General features: G+C 35.0%; 1 protein-coding gene across 1 annotated transcript in view; it reads right to left on the bottom strand.

Annotated features, from left to right (window-relative positions):
• The window catches only part of LOC128985156 (probable 39S ribosomal protein L45, mitochondrial), a 53,808-nt gene that overhangs the window by 13,316 nt on the left and 24,072 nt on the right, over positions 1–16,420 (bottom strand). Inside the window, exon 6 of the mRNA XM_054404538.1 lies at positions 1,788–1,937. Coding sequence (XP_054260513.1) covers positions 1,788–1,937 — 150 coding nt within the window. The remainder of the gene's footprint in view (positions 1–1,787; positions 1,938–16,420) is intronic.

Here is a 16,420-nt window from a genome sequence, read left to right as displayed (position 1 = left end):
AAAGACATTCACTAAAGATTCAATGGATAGTGAAAAATATATCAACAATGACATGTAATCCGAAAATAGACTATGAAGGAGATAGCTTGGTGGCGATAGGTACCATGGCGTTCAAATGTAAGTAGGCCTACTGTGAGGCCTTAGAATGGAAAGAAGAAACACCGGGCATGTGCTGCAATGGTGGTAAAGTGCAGCTACTACCTTTGCAGCACCTACCTGAACCTTTATGCAGTCTGGTCATGGGCAACCACCCTGAGCATACACACTTTATGGACCGGGTGAGACATAATAGCTGCTTTAATATGACATCGTTTGGAGCAAAACAGGTTGTAGCTGAATTGTTGACTGAAGGTTTTTGGCACTTAAACACTAATTTAATTCAAATTTCAACCAATTTGAAAGTTTCCGTAGCGAAGCACGGGTATTCCACTAGTCAGTATACATAGCTAACATTTCACATTTCTTGAAAGTCATTTACTGTAGAAAAAAAAAAAAAAAATTGAACATGACTATTAGAATTATGCAACACAAACGATAACTTAGGTGCAAATAGTGTGTTTTAAAAGTGATTCTCACTAACACTGGTTCTTGGGAGAAGTCCGGTACCGAGAGGCGTTGTCACAATGAGGTTATGTGGTTATTGGGTAGGCCTACGTACCAATAGGAGATGGACCATAGGCCTATTGGCGGTATGATCCAGTGATAGCAGCGCAATAGCAGTGAGTCGAAACCGAAAGTGACACATTGCAAAAGCGAGTTTAGCAGCATCCATGAACCTTTGTTATGATAAAAACGAAATCGCAAAGATCTTCCGAGGATTGCAGCAATTTCCGCGATCACCCACTGTAGTTGTGATTTTTTAATCGACACAGCAGCCTTCGAAACACCATTAATGAGTGGAAGCCGCTATTGTAGGCTATTAGCGACGATGATTTAAAAAATGCAAGTTTCCCAGTCCTTTACAACACTGATTCATGGTCTTTTTCCAGGTTATCCAAACTCAAGTACAACTTAAAACACGGAGAATCTCCGGTTCCCAACCTGGACGATGCCTAGTTATTTAACCCATTGGGGAAAGAATTAATGAGCTGCATACAGCACCCTCTGTAAGCAATTAATTTTACCGAATTTGTAGACTTTTACTTTAATTGTAGGGATGTGCAATGCAGCTTTTTTTCAATTCGATGCATCGATGTGATTCAAAGAAATCTTATTTGAATCAATGCGATTCAATTCGATTCAGCAAGGGCATGATTTTCTTTCAAAATTATTTCCAACTTGCGATTCTCTAATGTATATATCTTAAAATGTATGTAATATCTTAAAAGGGTAAAGTAAAAAATTTACTAAATAGATGACATATCTATTTCATAGATGACATATTCTCTTCACAGAAGATTAGAATTTCATAGATGACGTATGTAGTAAATATGGGCAGAAACTTGACAAAACTCCCATAAAATTGAGTTTTTGATTGTCCGTTATTTTATTTCAAAAGTAGTGAGGCCATAACATAAGATACAGCTTAAGATACTTCCACCCATCCTGTGAATACAATTAAACTATTAGAATCATGATCGGTACTATAGTTTTCTTGGAGTAGTCAGCATAAATTGAAATTTTGGTGTCACAGACACAGACATGACAGACAGAAATTGAGAAAAGACTTGTTTCGGCATTCATAGGCTATGAAATGTAAAAATAACCAAAAACTGCCTGATTCTACGCAATGTACAGACAAAACTGTAATTTTATTTATATAGATTGCTCTTTAGATAAATACACACCTGTTGGGTATGGAATCGCACAGTGAGTTGACAGAATAAATTATCTTTGCTGATAATTTCCACAGTTCTGGCCTGAACAAGTCGGGGAGGGTCCAGCAACCCAATCATCTTCCAATGAATGGTCTTGTCCTCAACATTGTGAATCATTTGCTATGAAACAAACACACACACTTGTTTGAATATAACTTAGCAATTCAAGTTTCAAGATTTGTTAATAGCATGACATAATCAAATATCTACTGTACTATGATTAAATCTACATGTTATAAAAACATGTTACAGCAAGAACTTGCATTGTTATAATCTTAAACTTTTAGTTTTTGTGAAAATTGTTACTGCCAAAACATGTAATACCAGTCAGCTAACCACAGGCACTTTGGAAGCACCTCTCAGACACACATTGCTTAAGGGGGCACTCCGCCCAAAAAAAAACTATGAATTTCAAAAAATGTATCAAATTTCAGTTATTTACCAAAAAGTGTTCTACAGTTCTTTCTGGGCATTTTTATGTACCTATGACACATAATAAAAATATTTTTAATGCGGTGTTATTTTCCAAAATAAGTAAGTGTTACACTCGCCCCGTTTGCCGATAGTTGACTATCCAGGGCAGGGAGGTTGGCCACATTGATAAAATTTTGTATTAATAGTTTTGTTTTTAAAAGGTGCACTTTTCAAAAACAACAATAAAAAATTTTTTATATGTAATAGAATGTTTTTTATTTTGGTAGAGTTCTCCCAAACAGAATCGTGTTTCATTTAGTTTCCGGGGCGATTACCGAAAGTTTTTTTCATATATTCAGGTATGGATGAATCTCACAAAATGTGACACTTTAAATAAACTAAAAAAAATTTTAAATTGTTTTAAATAATTTAAATTATTAGTAGATTGAAACTTTATATTGTATAAAATAAATGTTCATATGAGCAGAGCTGAATTTGATCATTTACTATTTTTCCCATTATTTCATATTTAGTTGACACAGAAACATTTACAATCAGGTAACGCTTGAAAACTGATAAAAAATGCAGTGATAAATTTTATTAAATGATAAAATAATTATATAAACAATATAATAGACCCTTAATTATTAAAATTCCAATGTTAAAAAATTTTTATTCAAATTACTTTTAATTACTACTTAATTATAAGGAAAAATTGTCATATTTTTGTTGGTTACCTGATAATTTAAACACACAAACTTTCTAATTAAGCCTAAAAAATCTTGGGATCTTTTAAATATTCACTGTTACCAGTTAATATTTACTCTAAAGAATATAATTACTAGGTGCACGCTCATTCTTCCTGTGTGTGGACGAAACGAAGGTAGCCTAGTTAATAAGGCTGAGCTGGTTAGTAAGGCGACCAGACTCCACCGTAGTACTCTAGGTTGGCGCACAAAGGGCTACACTGGTTTGAGCAGGCATGCATGCTCAATGCTCAAACAGTGTCTTGCAGAGCAGGAGATCATTTCGAGCATGCCTGAGGCCTTGGTGCAGATGTGGTGAATTAGTATGGCCATAACTTAAATGACAAGTCAACAAAACACCATGGCCTCTGTTGGTCCAGAACAGGCTGCCATATAGGAAATATTCAGTATCCAGAGAATTTTGTTTTATGCTAAAATTTATCAACTTTTTTTGGTGGGATTGACATCATATTATCTTTGGACTTGGGACAAAACTTAGCTGAGAACAACATTATCAACAAACTAAAGAAAAGGGATTTTGACAACTCTCTTTATGTCATTAATTAATATGGAGATCAGAAAATATCTAAATTGTTTTGGTTGTCTTCAAGTTAATTTAGAAAGAAATCATATTCACCCTATAAAAGCCAGTTCATATGATCTAATCAAGGCAGTTAGTAAAACTCAACCTGATGAGTGTGAAGAAGAGGCTAACTAAGTATGCAATTAATTCAGTATGGCAAAGGCTAGTAGACAACAACAAAGTCCCGCTGCAGATTAAAATATTATGCTTCGAATCTATTCTAAGAGCTATTTTGTGTTACGGCGCACAAGTTTGGGGGTTTTCAGAAATTTCTCAGTTAGAAAATGCTCAGAAAACGTTTATTAAAAGGATGTTTAGATTACCACATAACTGTTGAAATAATGAATAAACTATTAAATTCTATTAATAATTAAAAACTATTAAATAGCCTATTTAAATTCTAATAATTAAAAAAAATTAATAAAAGTTATGTAAACAATACTATGAAAAATGTATTTTTTTTAGTTTTGTTGAAAATAGATGTAAAATTGTATGTAAATTTGTGTATGTTATTAAGTGTACTAGCAACAGAGCCCGTTGTAGTTAATAATAGATTTTGTTTCAACATAATTTTCATAAATGTGTTTTCCAGGTGTGCCAACCAAACAGACGGCCGTAGACCATTGTTTATTAAGTGTTTGATCATGTTTATGAGAGGACTGTTTATTTAAAAAAAAAAAAAAATGTATATGGGGATCAGAAAATATCTAAATCTTTTTGGTTGTCTTCAAGTTAATTTAGAAAGAAATCATATTCACCCTATAAAAGTCAGTTCACATGATCTAATCAAGACAGTTAGTAAAACTCTACCTGATGAGTGTTTATTGTACTCAACCAAATTTAGCGGAGCTTTACCTTAGTCGCATTAGAACTACATCGGAATCTGTATTGGAAATTTTCTCTGTATGGTAACCCTTTATCAAACAAAAATATTATGATAGAGTGAGTATGATAAATTGGAAAAAAAACACAACAATAATAGATCTGACAATAGTTATTGTTTTTTTTTAGCTTAAAAAAAACTTCAGTTAGAATGTGGAATTTGGAAGTTTTCAAAGTAAAAAATACAACAATAAAATATATTTGCCCCATAACCCTATAAGAAAGCCTGTTCTCATCATCTGGCTAGGAAGCTTTCGCTTTTCATGCTAGAAAAGTCTTCACTCTCTTACATCCAGTCATATCAAAAGTGGAGTTTCATCAACAGTTTAGCGCCACTCATCATACACTCATCTCCATTCATACTTGGCTTAAAATACCTACTTTGTATGGTCGCCATTTCAAGAAAAGTATTAAGTATTAAGCAGCTTAGACACAATATATTACTTTGTTTGTTTTTAAAACTCTTTTTAACACATCCACTAAACCCATTGGATTTTATTATTTATTGTTGTTGTTATTTAATAATTAATATTTATTATTCTTAGTCTATTATTCACTGTATTCAATTTTATGAACTCATAGCATGTTCTCAATTTTTGTACAAACTAGAATAGTGCTGCAATGTAAATGGGATTTATATTCTGTTTTGTAGCATGCAAAATAAAATAAAATAAAAATAAAATAAAATAAAATAAATTTTGAAGTTAAGTCTCATACAACCTCCTGTGAAAGCATATTCTCATGGTCCAGCTAGGATGCTTTGTGTAAATCAATTATATTAGATATGTGTTTACTCTCTTATATGGTGACAGTGGTGTTGTCTGCACTAGGCCTAAGGAGAAACTTTCTCGTAATACAAACAGACAGTTTATTCCATCGCAGTCCTTTGGACGTTCGACAGATTTCCGTAATTAATTTGAAAACTCTTATCCTAATGACATCTTAGACTCTGATAGTGTAAATGCTACTAATAGAGGTGAGACTGATCTTGTGGTGAACGTAGAGTCTAACGTTTCCACAGTTCTAACCTCTCAGTCTGAACACTCTCAGGATAAAGAAGGTACTGGTATCATTGCTCGAAATACTCCAACTCCTTTAAGTAGTGTAGGTAAAACAGATAGGTTACTCTATATTACTGTTGTTTCAACCAAAAAGACTCGTATAACTGATAGGCCTACTCTGAAACGAGACAGTAACAAAACGAGACCAGTTGTAATTGGCTGTGACGAATCTAAAGATGGCTTGAAACATGCAGAACAAAAAAGGTGGGTTTTTGTTTCTAGGTGTGACATAAACACGACAACTGATGATCTTACAGTTTATTTAAAAAAACAGTGGATTATCAGAGGTATCCTGTGAAAAACTGACAACCAGGCATTCTAATTGTAGTAGTTTCAAGGTAAGTGTGCCCGAAAAAGATTTTTCTTCAGTTCTGCAAGGTGGTTTTTGGCCTAAAAATATTTTGGTAAAAGAATTTGAGTTCCCTAGTAGGGTTTTTAGGCCTAGACATAGTGGAACCGGGTTAAGCAAACCTATTTTTTTAGCGAACAAAAGTCAGTAGGAGAGGAAAACGAGTATTGTTTGTGTCTGCTGCATCAAAACGTGGAAGGACTTGGAATTTTAAGTTTGAGGGATATAGCCTTGTTGACTCATACTCTAGAAATCTTCATAAGGGAGGTGGTGTAGCTATCTACATTAAGGATCATCTCAGTAAATTTGTATCAAGGTTCAGGCCTACTTGGGTTAAAAATTTGTGCAGCGATTTAGACTTTGAAGTTGTAATGGCTAAGATATGTATTGGTGTTTTCATTCTATTTGTGATTGCTATATATAGGTCACCTAATGGAAACCTGTCCACTTTCTTGGAAAATCTTGAGGTTGCCTTAAATAATATACCAAAAAGTGACAGGGTGAGAGTTTGTATACTGGGTGATCTGAATATAGACACTTTGAATGACAGTAGTGAAAAGAGAAATTTGTTGGATCTGACTGAATCTTTTAGGTTAGAGGATATTTTAGGCCATTTGCCCACTAGAGAAACTTTATCATCTTCATCTTCTATTGACCATATAATCACAGATGTTAAGTTTACAGAAGCCAAAGTGATAAATGGTTTTATATCTGATCATTATGCACAATATGTAGATGTTAAAGCTGTTGTAGCTTACAATTGTACTGATACTTTTTTGTACAAGCGCAAATTTAATGAAGTAAATGTAGCTAGCCTTAGACATAGTCTGTCCAGGGAAACTTGGGATCCAGTTTTTGTTCTTATGGATGTTAACGATAAATGGAAGGCGTTTTTTGACATCCTATTGTGGCATTTAGATGTAACTTGTCCTGTAACTAAAATTAAAAAGAAAGGTAATGTTCATAATAAAGCTGTAAGTAAAGTGGTTCTGAGTGAACATACATTAGGTTTGCAGGAAAGTATGATTAATATGCATACTATTTTCAAACAAACTGGAAGTGAGATCTACAAGGCAAGGTACACACGACTTAAGTATCTTTTTCGCAAAGAAGTAAAATTGGCAAAATCTGAACATATCAGATCTAAAATAACTTCATCAGATAATGTTTCTAAGAGTGCATGGTCATTTGTAAATAGCATTAGAAGTAAGCCTAGTTTGGAATCTGGGCCTAAGAGAAACATATCCCTTGTAGAAGGTAATGAGGTAATTGTGGATCCTGTTACTGTAAGCCAACATTTTAATGACTATTTTGTAGATATTGTTAAGAATGATGCAGTAGAAAATGAGCTTAACTTGTTTCAAAACCAGGGTACTGATTTTATCAATACTCACTGGGGAGTTCCACTAACTATTAGTAATGAATCTGTTGTTTTGATCATAAATAGCCTAAACAACAAAAGCTCTTCTGGCTGGGACAGCATGTCTCCAAATTTGTTAAAGAAATGCAAATCTGAACTGGCTCCTATTTTGGTGCATTTGATTCAGACTGTGTTATCAACATCTATCTTTCCAGATCCACTTAAACTCACAATTGTTAAACCATTGTGTAAGAAGGGGGTAAAGACATATGTTCAGAACTATAGGCCTATTTCTCTCACGTCTACTTTTAGTAAAGTAATCGAGAAGTTTGTTCTTGGGTGCCTAATACAATTTTTTGATGATCACAAAATTTTGTCAGATTTTCAGCATGGCTTTCGGAAGGGTCGGAGCACTATCACTGCTGCTGTTGATTTTGTTCACACTGCTCTTGAAAAACTCGATGAAGGTTGTAAAGTGGCAGCGCTTCTGCTAGACCTTTCGAATGAAGGTCTAGTCACACAACATTATGACTTTGTACGCAATGTATGTATACCAGGTTATATGTTTGGTTAAATTTAGCTGTAGTTCTGGTTTTCTAATGTAGGACAAATGCATGACCATAACACTAGACAGTGTAATGATTTTTTCAGAGTGAGAAGACATTTCAAAAGGACAGAGAATAGCCCTTATGTCAAGGGAACAATTTTTTTCAATAAGTTACCAAACTGCATAAAGAAACTAGAAGGTATAAACTTCAAAATGGAATTAAAAAAATGGCTTATTAATAAATGCCCAGACAGTCTTGAAATGATTTTTTAAGTTGAAGGTATGCATATTGTGTAAGTAGATTGGTTTGTTTGCCTCAACAGGATTGTTTTATTGTAGAGTAGAAAGCATGGTTTTGTTCTTTCTAACTTAAGTTTGAGTTTTTTTGCATGGTTTGCACTGTATGATATGTTACTTATTTTATAATCTAAGTATTTTGACGATTGCAATGCATGTTATATGATGTTAAAAGCAATAAAGACATTTCATTTCATTTACAATCATATCAAAAGTGGGGTTTTATCAACCATAGTCATTATAAATTTCATAGGATACTATTTTTTCCTATATACTACCACCGTAACCCTTCATCGGGGAAAGACACAATATACTACTTTGTTTTTAAAGCTCTTTTGAACACATCCACTAAACCCAAGCAAGGAATCTTAAGGTTTTCAGAGTGTATAGTTACAAAAATTCATATTTACCCGATAGGATGATGGTTTGTCCATGATGCTTTTTGAAACTCATCATATTGGATATGTATTTACTTTTGTACACCCAGTTTCATCCTAAATACAGTGGACTCCCTCTTATCCGGACCCTCGGGACCGAGGCCAGTCCGGATAACGGTTTATCCGGTTAAACCGATGTCCCCAAAATCTCATTAAAACGGACCTTTTAAATGCATACTCTAAACAGTATTTGACTTAAAATTAGGAGAGCAATGTATTTAGACACGAAATCACTGGTCTCAAATCATTCCCATAAGAATAATCGTTTCAGTACCGCCCACTTCCTGCCGATCTAGTCCGGTTAAACACTTCCTGCCGATCTAGTCCGGTTAAACACTTCCTGCCGATCTAGTCCGGGTAAACCGATGTGCTAATAAAAATTATCCGGATAAAGAGATGTCACTTCTACAAGTGTAGTCCAGTTAAGCCGATGTCCGGTTAAAAGGTGTCCGAATAAGAGGGAGTATACTGTAGAGCAATAAGTGTTGTTGCATTAAAATAACATGTGAACCCCTTTTAGCAAATTTCCCTATAGAAAAGTGTAGCTATTAACGTAGGTGGCACGGTAAGACCTGGAGCTGGGACCGATATACTTTTTTATTTTCTTGTCCTCAGGGGCCAAAAAAACTATTGGTTCAAATATATATAAATATATATAATATATATAGGCCTATACGCCCGTGAACGTAATAAAATTAAGTAATTTTTGTCCGATTTGGATATTATTTAATTTTAAGGTGTAAGGGGGGATAAACTTTAATGATTTTGCGATCCAGCATCATCGGACCATCGGAACAGGGTTTTACCCCCGTGCCGGTTTAATGGTAAAATAAGTTTTTCTAAATTTTTACCCTCAAAACACAAATTTTACTAATTTCTCTCTAGACCATTTTAAAGAGCTTAAAAAACAAATAATTTAGTATACCTAAGTGTTTTTGTACGGTTATTGGTTATGGAGAAAATTACAAAAATTGCAAATTTAAAATCCCATGTTATTCTTATGGAGAATATTGTAAAATGTTGTAGTTTGATTTTTTATGAAAATAATTTGGTCAAACTGGGAGAATTTATTTATTGGAATTTATCGGAGTTGGAAAAGCCCCCTTTTTCTTTAGTGGTCTTTGGTGAGAAGTTTGAGTATCCAACAAAAAAACCAAATAAACCTCAGTCATTTGGCAATGAGTGTCTCGTGGTAAAAAACATATGAATGACCTTACCTCGTACCCAACGGATTCAATGGATTCCAATTCTTAAAAACACAAAGCGAAGCGTACGCCTACATGTCAGTTACAGAGCTGGAAGTTCAGAAGTTGTATGTCATTTTGTTCACAAAGAATGTTAATAATTGGTCAGGAGCCTTGTGAGGGGTACGAAGGAACTATGGATTTTGGTTAGATTTAAACGCAAAAAGAGGCATTACTAAATAAAAACGTTTAGGTAACTTCAAAATTATTGGTTCTTGCCTAATATATGCTTTAAGTTTAAACGTTTGACCATCTTTGATAACTTTAAACATAAATTAGAGTTTTGTTAGTGGATTTTCTAATAATAATTCAAGTAGGCCCTAACAGTTTGTTTCTATGATAAAAGGTTAGGCTATTGTTTATAGCCTACCGGATACTTACAAAGCCAAATGTACATCTATATAGCCTATAATACGCCTACACAAAATTTGTTGACTGAACTCTTCTCGACTGAACTCATACTGCATTCCAGGCATAACTACAGGATGGAAACCTAATGTCAGCGGCTGCACTCACAAACTCTTTTGCAATACATGTCCGCTCGGTCTATTATCAACATTTAAATTTAACCTCCGGGTGAACTATCTACTGTATTAGACCAAATTTCATAAATAGTGGAGGTTTACCTTAAAAACACATTAGAGATGGGAATATAGGCCTAAATTGGTCATGTTATCTGTAATCTTTCATCGGACAATAAAATTGGTTTGATTTTTGACACAATTTAACAATCTCAATTAATGCACATGGTCTGATTAAGACTGTAAGACTCAACCTGCCGAGGAATTGATATATTTCTATTGGACCAAATTTCATAAATAAGTAGTAAAGGTACGGTTATACCAGAGTGAACAGGAGCAAACGAGCAGTAACGAATGCAAAATTCACTTCGGTGTGACCTCGAGCGACAGCGAACACCAACCGTCCGTGTTCGGCAGTGCTCGGTAGTCGCATATTCGTGTTCGCACCTGCTCCATCCATTGTCGGTTTCGGCGCGAATGATCAAAGGAAATTCGTGTTCAGTCTAGTTCGGTGCTCGCTTCAGTGTGACCACATCGGAGTGACTCCAGTCTGGTGCTTGCCGGTGTCTACATTACTGCTATCAACAAGTTGTTTAGGTCAAAGGTGGTTTATTTTGTTGTACTACAATTAATTATTCATATTTTGTTAAACTGTGGAGTGGACTGATGACAAAGTGTTGGAGCTAATTGAAGAATACAAAGCAAGGCCAGTGTTATGGGATCCTAGTAGTGCTGATTATAAACTGTTAAATAAAAAATTTAAAGTTTTTAAATTAATTTTTTACTAAGCAGTTAGTCTGTTTAAGAACTGCACGGTGACGATAACAGGGATGATAACTTGTGGTGGCGGAGCACAAGCGAATGACGTTTCAATCAAGACGATTTGTGTGTGTTCACTTTGGTGTGACTACTCCTATTCTCAGGTGTTCGCGAATGCTAGCAAACCACAGCGAACAGCAGTGAAGGTTCGGTTCACTCCTGTTCACTCTGGTGTAACCGTACCTTTAGCGTCAACCTTAGTCGCATTAGAAATACATGCGAACCTGCATTGGCGATTATCTAGGAAACCCTTTATCAAATCATAAAAAGGGTGGTTTACTAATTTGTTAGTTATTGTAAATTCTCCCAATAAATTAAATACAAATTTTTTAGTTTTAAGAACTTCAGTGTGATATTAACAAACAACTTTATTTCGCCGTCATTTAACCCCCATACCATAAATTCCTTCTTACAAATGTGCGTCTACATGCATAAACTTTGACAATAAATTTCATCTCAATCTGAGCGTTATCATGCTCATGTTGTTGCAATGGCTACAGTTTTGGGCATCGGGGACCCTAAAATTAAAATATAGAATTCACAAGCTAAGATATTACTGTACTATAACTTATTTTCAATCTCTAAAATTAATGAGCAACAGTTTTTCAATGTGTTTTTTTTTTCATAATACAATATGTTTGTAACACATTATGTTAAGAATCTAATATAGGTATTAAGATTGTAACATATTTGCTTAACTTGTTCCTGGAGCCTACCAGAGATTCATGAGGATAATTGTTAAAAGTGATCTATATCATTTATGAGTTATAGTCTTTTAAGTTAGGTTACTTGACATTTTCTTTAGCCTACTCTGCAGCCAAAACCATGTTAAAAACAAAGTTGGTGAGCTACGAGGGCCATTTCTTTAAGAAAGGCAGTTTTTAGGTACGGATCCATACATCGCTTCTACCTCACCGCTAACTGGTATCATTTGTAAACAGATTGACACAATTTATAGCTCTGTAGCTACCATGTATGCTTCGCTGTGTTTGAAAAATTGTTTAAAAAACCATTGCATCTCCCGCCAGGTGCAAGATAAAGTCAATAATAGGATTTTTTATATAAGAAACATATCCGATGCCGACATCCATGGCCAAATGACTGAAGGCTAGAGAGCATTAATGCACTGAGTGAGATAAAAGGGTGGAAATGAGTTCTGGAGTGTAAAAATGGCTGTGAAATATTTTTTCTTCGTGGTCTTCTGTAGGAAGTTTGGGTAGGTGCCTACCCTACAAAAAACACAAATTCTTCCTATATGAACATTTTCACGGCAATCTGTTAGCCTAACTCTCTAGCCTATTTTTGCACTTAACCAGCTATCATTTTGTCAGGGTCACAGGGATCTGGTGACAGCATTCAATATGTTTCTCATGTTAAAAAACCAATCACTTACCTTATCTTGCACGCGGCAGAAGATTCAATCAATTATAAGCTTAAACACAACTTCAAAACACACAGTGAAGCGTAGACCTACATGTCTGCTACAGAGCTGATAATTGTGTCATTCTCTTCACTAAGGATACAAGTAAGTGGCGAGGAGCCTTGAACTGGCGTACTGGCAAACTACGGATTAATACGCAATCACAGCTCTAACTTAAAATACCCCTACCCCAGCAAACCTGCCGGCTAAGCTAATTTTCATTTGCCTGAATTAATTTGCAATTAAATATATTTAAATAACATTAGGTTTAGCGAGTACCTAGGTTTGCTGTTAGAGGGAAACTAATAAAGTGTGTTTTTACTAAAATAATAACAGCTTAGTATGAAATAAATAAGTTTACCATGTTTGATCAAAATATATCCGTAAAGAAGCAAAATACAACACTTTACAATATTCTCCAAAAATAAAATAGGAATTTAAAAATTATAATTTTTTTAATATACTTCCTAACTGATAACCGTACAGAAACACTTTGATATACCGTACTAAATTACGGTATGAGTTTCTCTTTAAAAAGGTCAAGAGAAAAGTTGGGAAATTTTATGTTTAGAGGGTCAAAAATTAGAAATCTCAATTTTTACCCAATAAAACCCCCTGTAAAACCCTGTTCCCATGGTCCGATAATGCTGATTCGCGAACTCATCCAAGTTTATCCCACCTTACTCACCATCAAATCGAATTTTATTAAAATCTGACAATAATTACTCAAGTTATCGCGTTCACGGACACATAGTTAACAGTATATTAGGTATATAAAAATTTGAACGAATGGTGTTTTTGGCCTCTGAGGACATCAAAACAAAAAAGCAAATTGGTCCCGGGCCTAGGTCTAACCGTGCCACCTTGTTCCTGGAGCCTACCAGAGATTCATGAGGATAATTGTTAAAAGTGATCTATATCATTTATGAGTTATAGTCTTTTAAGTTAGGTTACTTGACATTTTCTTTAGCGTACTCTGCAGCCAAAACCATGTTGAAAACAAAGTTGGTGAGCTACGAGGGCCATTTCTTTAAGAAAGGCAGTTTTTAACTACAGAGGACAGGGACTATTTCCCTATAACTAGGAAAATTTGCTAAAACCGCCTTCGTAACTTCAAATGTAGTGGTTCTTGCCCCATGCTTTAAATTTAAACTTCTGATCATTTACTTTGATAACATTAAAATAAATTAGGCTTAGAGTAGAGATAACTTAGTTGTTGTTCTAATTATAATTCAAGTAGGCCCTAATGAATTTTTCTATGATAACTTATAACAGGTTAGGCTATAGTTTATAAACAACTCACAAACCCAAAAATAGCCTGCATTGGGTCTGATGATAATTGGAATGTAATATCCAATTAATAAAGCTCACCACTTACCATCTTTAATGTATAACTTATTTACCATCTTGTGAGTTAACAGTAGAAGCGTAAATAATGTTTTAACTTTAGTGTTGTAAATATATGTTTTATTGTATAGTGTTATAAAATTTGACGCTATCTATCCGTAACCAGGGTCAAAGATATAGAAGACAAGTATCCAAGTAAGTAAGTTATTAGACGTATATCTTTTTTCGTAAATTTAATAACACGTGCAATGCTGATCAAGAAGTTTTTTAACTTAAAATTGTCAGATCAGCTAGAAAGTGACTTTTAAATTAGTTTCAGTCATCCATATAAACTCATAAATAACTGTGAAGTAAATTGTTCATTCCAAATACTTAGGCTACAAATATCTTAAGTAGGCTTAACCAACAACACTTAACGTAGTAAGTTAGCTGTCTGAAAGCGTTATGAGGATTAATTTGTTTTAGGCTTTTATGAATATAAATTTCTATTAATTAAATAGCCTACACCTACCTATACACCCCAATTGAGTTGCAATAAGTTAGGCCTGTGTGAGTGTCAAAGTTGTGTGTTGCTAGCCTAAGTCAGCGGTTAGTGTTGTGGACCTAACTAACTTAGGCCTACTACTCCTTTATTTCAACTGAAAGGGGCTGTTAAAATGTTGGGTTTTTAATTCTACTGACTTAATCAGTTAAAAGGAGGTCACTAATTTAATCAAGGTGTCTACAGTCGTATAACGATAAGTACACTAACTTACTCCCATATTATTTGTCAACTTGAGAGTGATTTTTTGGGGCTATTATGGATATCAATTTTGTTTATTCAATACACTCACTCACTATTTATGACCCTCTAAAGTCATCGTCTCTAGCCTAAAAATGCCTCTGATGGTGTCTAAATTGAAAAAAAGCTCACAATGCTTTGAGTTATTTGACAGTTCTAATTGATTAGGCCTACCGACTAGTGTCTACAGTCGTATACCGGTATGTGTAATGTATTTATTATAGTAGCAATAACTGTATACCAATGTAATCAATGGCTTACTAATCTATATGGCATAATAAATGTGATTGGCCAACAGCCTATCCCCACCCCTACCCAGGGTCCTGTGCGGCCAGTCCATCATACTCTATACTCTTCTTCCGGCATCATCTCTCGATCATGGAATCTCCTTCCCTCACCATGTTGGACCGTCACAAGTCTGTATAAAACCGTGTTATTATTTATACCTCGGTACACCCCAATTAGCATGGCAACGAGATAAACAGTATAGTTGTGCGGCAAGTTTAGCGCCGACGGAAAGTAATTCGCTAGTAGCGCGATTGGCCTATGGTGAGCAGATCTATGTATACAGATCACGAACATCAAGAAGACGGGACGAGTGACGCCTCGCCATTTTCGACCACGTTGACGCCGAGACCAGAATCAAAAATGTTTGGGATAAATGGAAGTTTAGGGGAATTCGACTCTAGTTGTTAGACTTGGGAAGCTTATATTGAGAGATTCGAAATATTTTTAACGTGTAATAACATTAAGGAGGATAAGAAAGTGTGTACACTGTTGACAGTAGTGGGTGTAAAAACGTTCAACTTACTAAGGGATTTATGTACGCCCGAAAAACCATCGACGAAGACTTACGACAACCTTGTGAAATTGATTGGTGACCATCTGTATCCAAAACCCAATGCAATCGCCGAGCGCTACAAGTTTAGTCAGCGGAATCAGCATGAAGGAGAGACTATAGCTCAGTATGTGGCGAGTTTGAAAAAACTTTCAACTCATTGTGATTTCGGTAACAATCTTAACGAGTACCTAAGAGACAGAGTGGTAGGCTAAATTTCTAATGAACATACAAAACAGCGGTTGTTAACAGAAACCGGCCTAACCTTCGAAAAGGCAGTATCAATGATAGCTTCAGTCGAGACATCAGAGAAAGACGCAGCATCACTTTCAACCAATGCAGACATCAGCGGGAAGCTGCAGAAAATGACAGTCCGACCAAAGGGAGCAGCAGCATCAGCGCCAAGGGATGGAGAGCAGCATGGGATAAAGAAGCAGGCAGCACAGACATTCCATCAGACACAGTTCAATCGTGGGATCAACAACAGAAGTGATAAGAAGTGTAACTGTTGTGGTTATGTTGGACACTATAGTCGTGAGTGTAAATATTATGGTGCAGTTTGTCATTTCTGTAAGAAGAAAAATCATTTAGCCAAAGTTTGTAGATACCGATTGGGTAAGTCCAGTACTGATTTTAATAGGTCTAATAACTATGTTAATAAACATAAGAATGTAAGCAAACATAACTATGCCGGAGTAGTTGAGGAGGCGGAAAATGTCCAGAATGATGAAGTTTTTGACGTATCACCTTTATTTAAGTTAGACGAAACAGCAGGCCTATCTCAACCAGAATCAAATAAAGTAGGACCTTTTTATGTAGATATCTATGTAGAAAATCAACTTGTAAATTTTGAGATTGATTCCGGAGCTGCAGTATCCGTTCGTTGTGATAAGTTCTATGAAAAACATCTTAGTATCCTTGAATTGATACCAAGTGCCAAGGTTTTGAGCAATTACA

The sequence above is a fragment of the Macrosteles quadrilineatus genome, unplaced genomic scaffold, assembly GCF_028750875.1.
Source record: "Macrosteles quadrilineatus isolate MER2022 unplaced genomic scaffold, UCM_ALF_1.0 Scaffold_1__1_contigs__length_201487025, whole genome shotgun sequence".
NCBI classification, from domain to species: domain Eukaryota; kingdom Metazoa; phylum Arthropoda; class Insecta; order Hemiptera; family Cicadellidae; genus Macrosteles; species Macrosteles quadrilineatus.
This window is presented reverse-complemented; position numbering and strand designations above follow the sequence as displayed.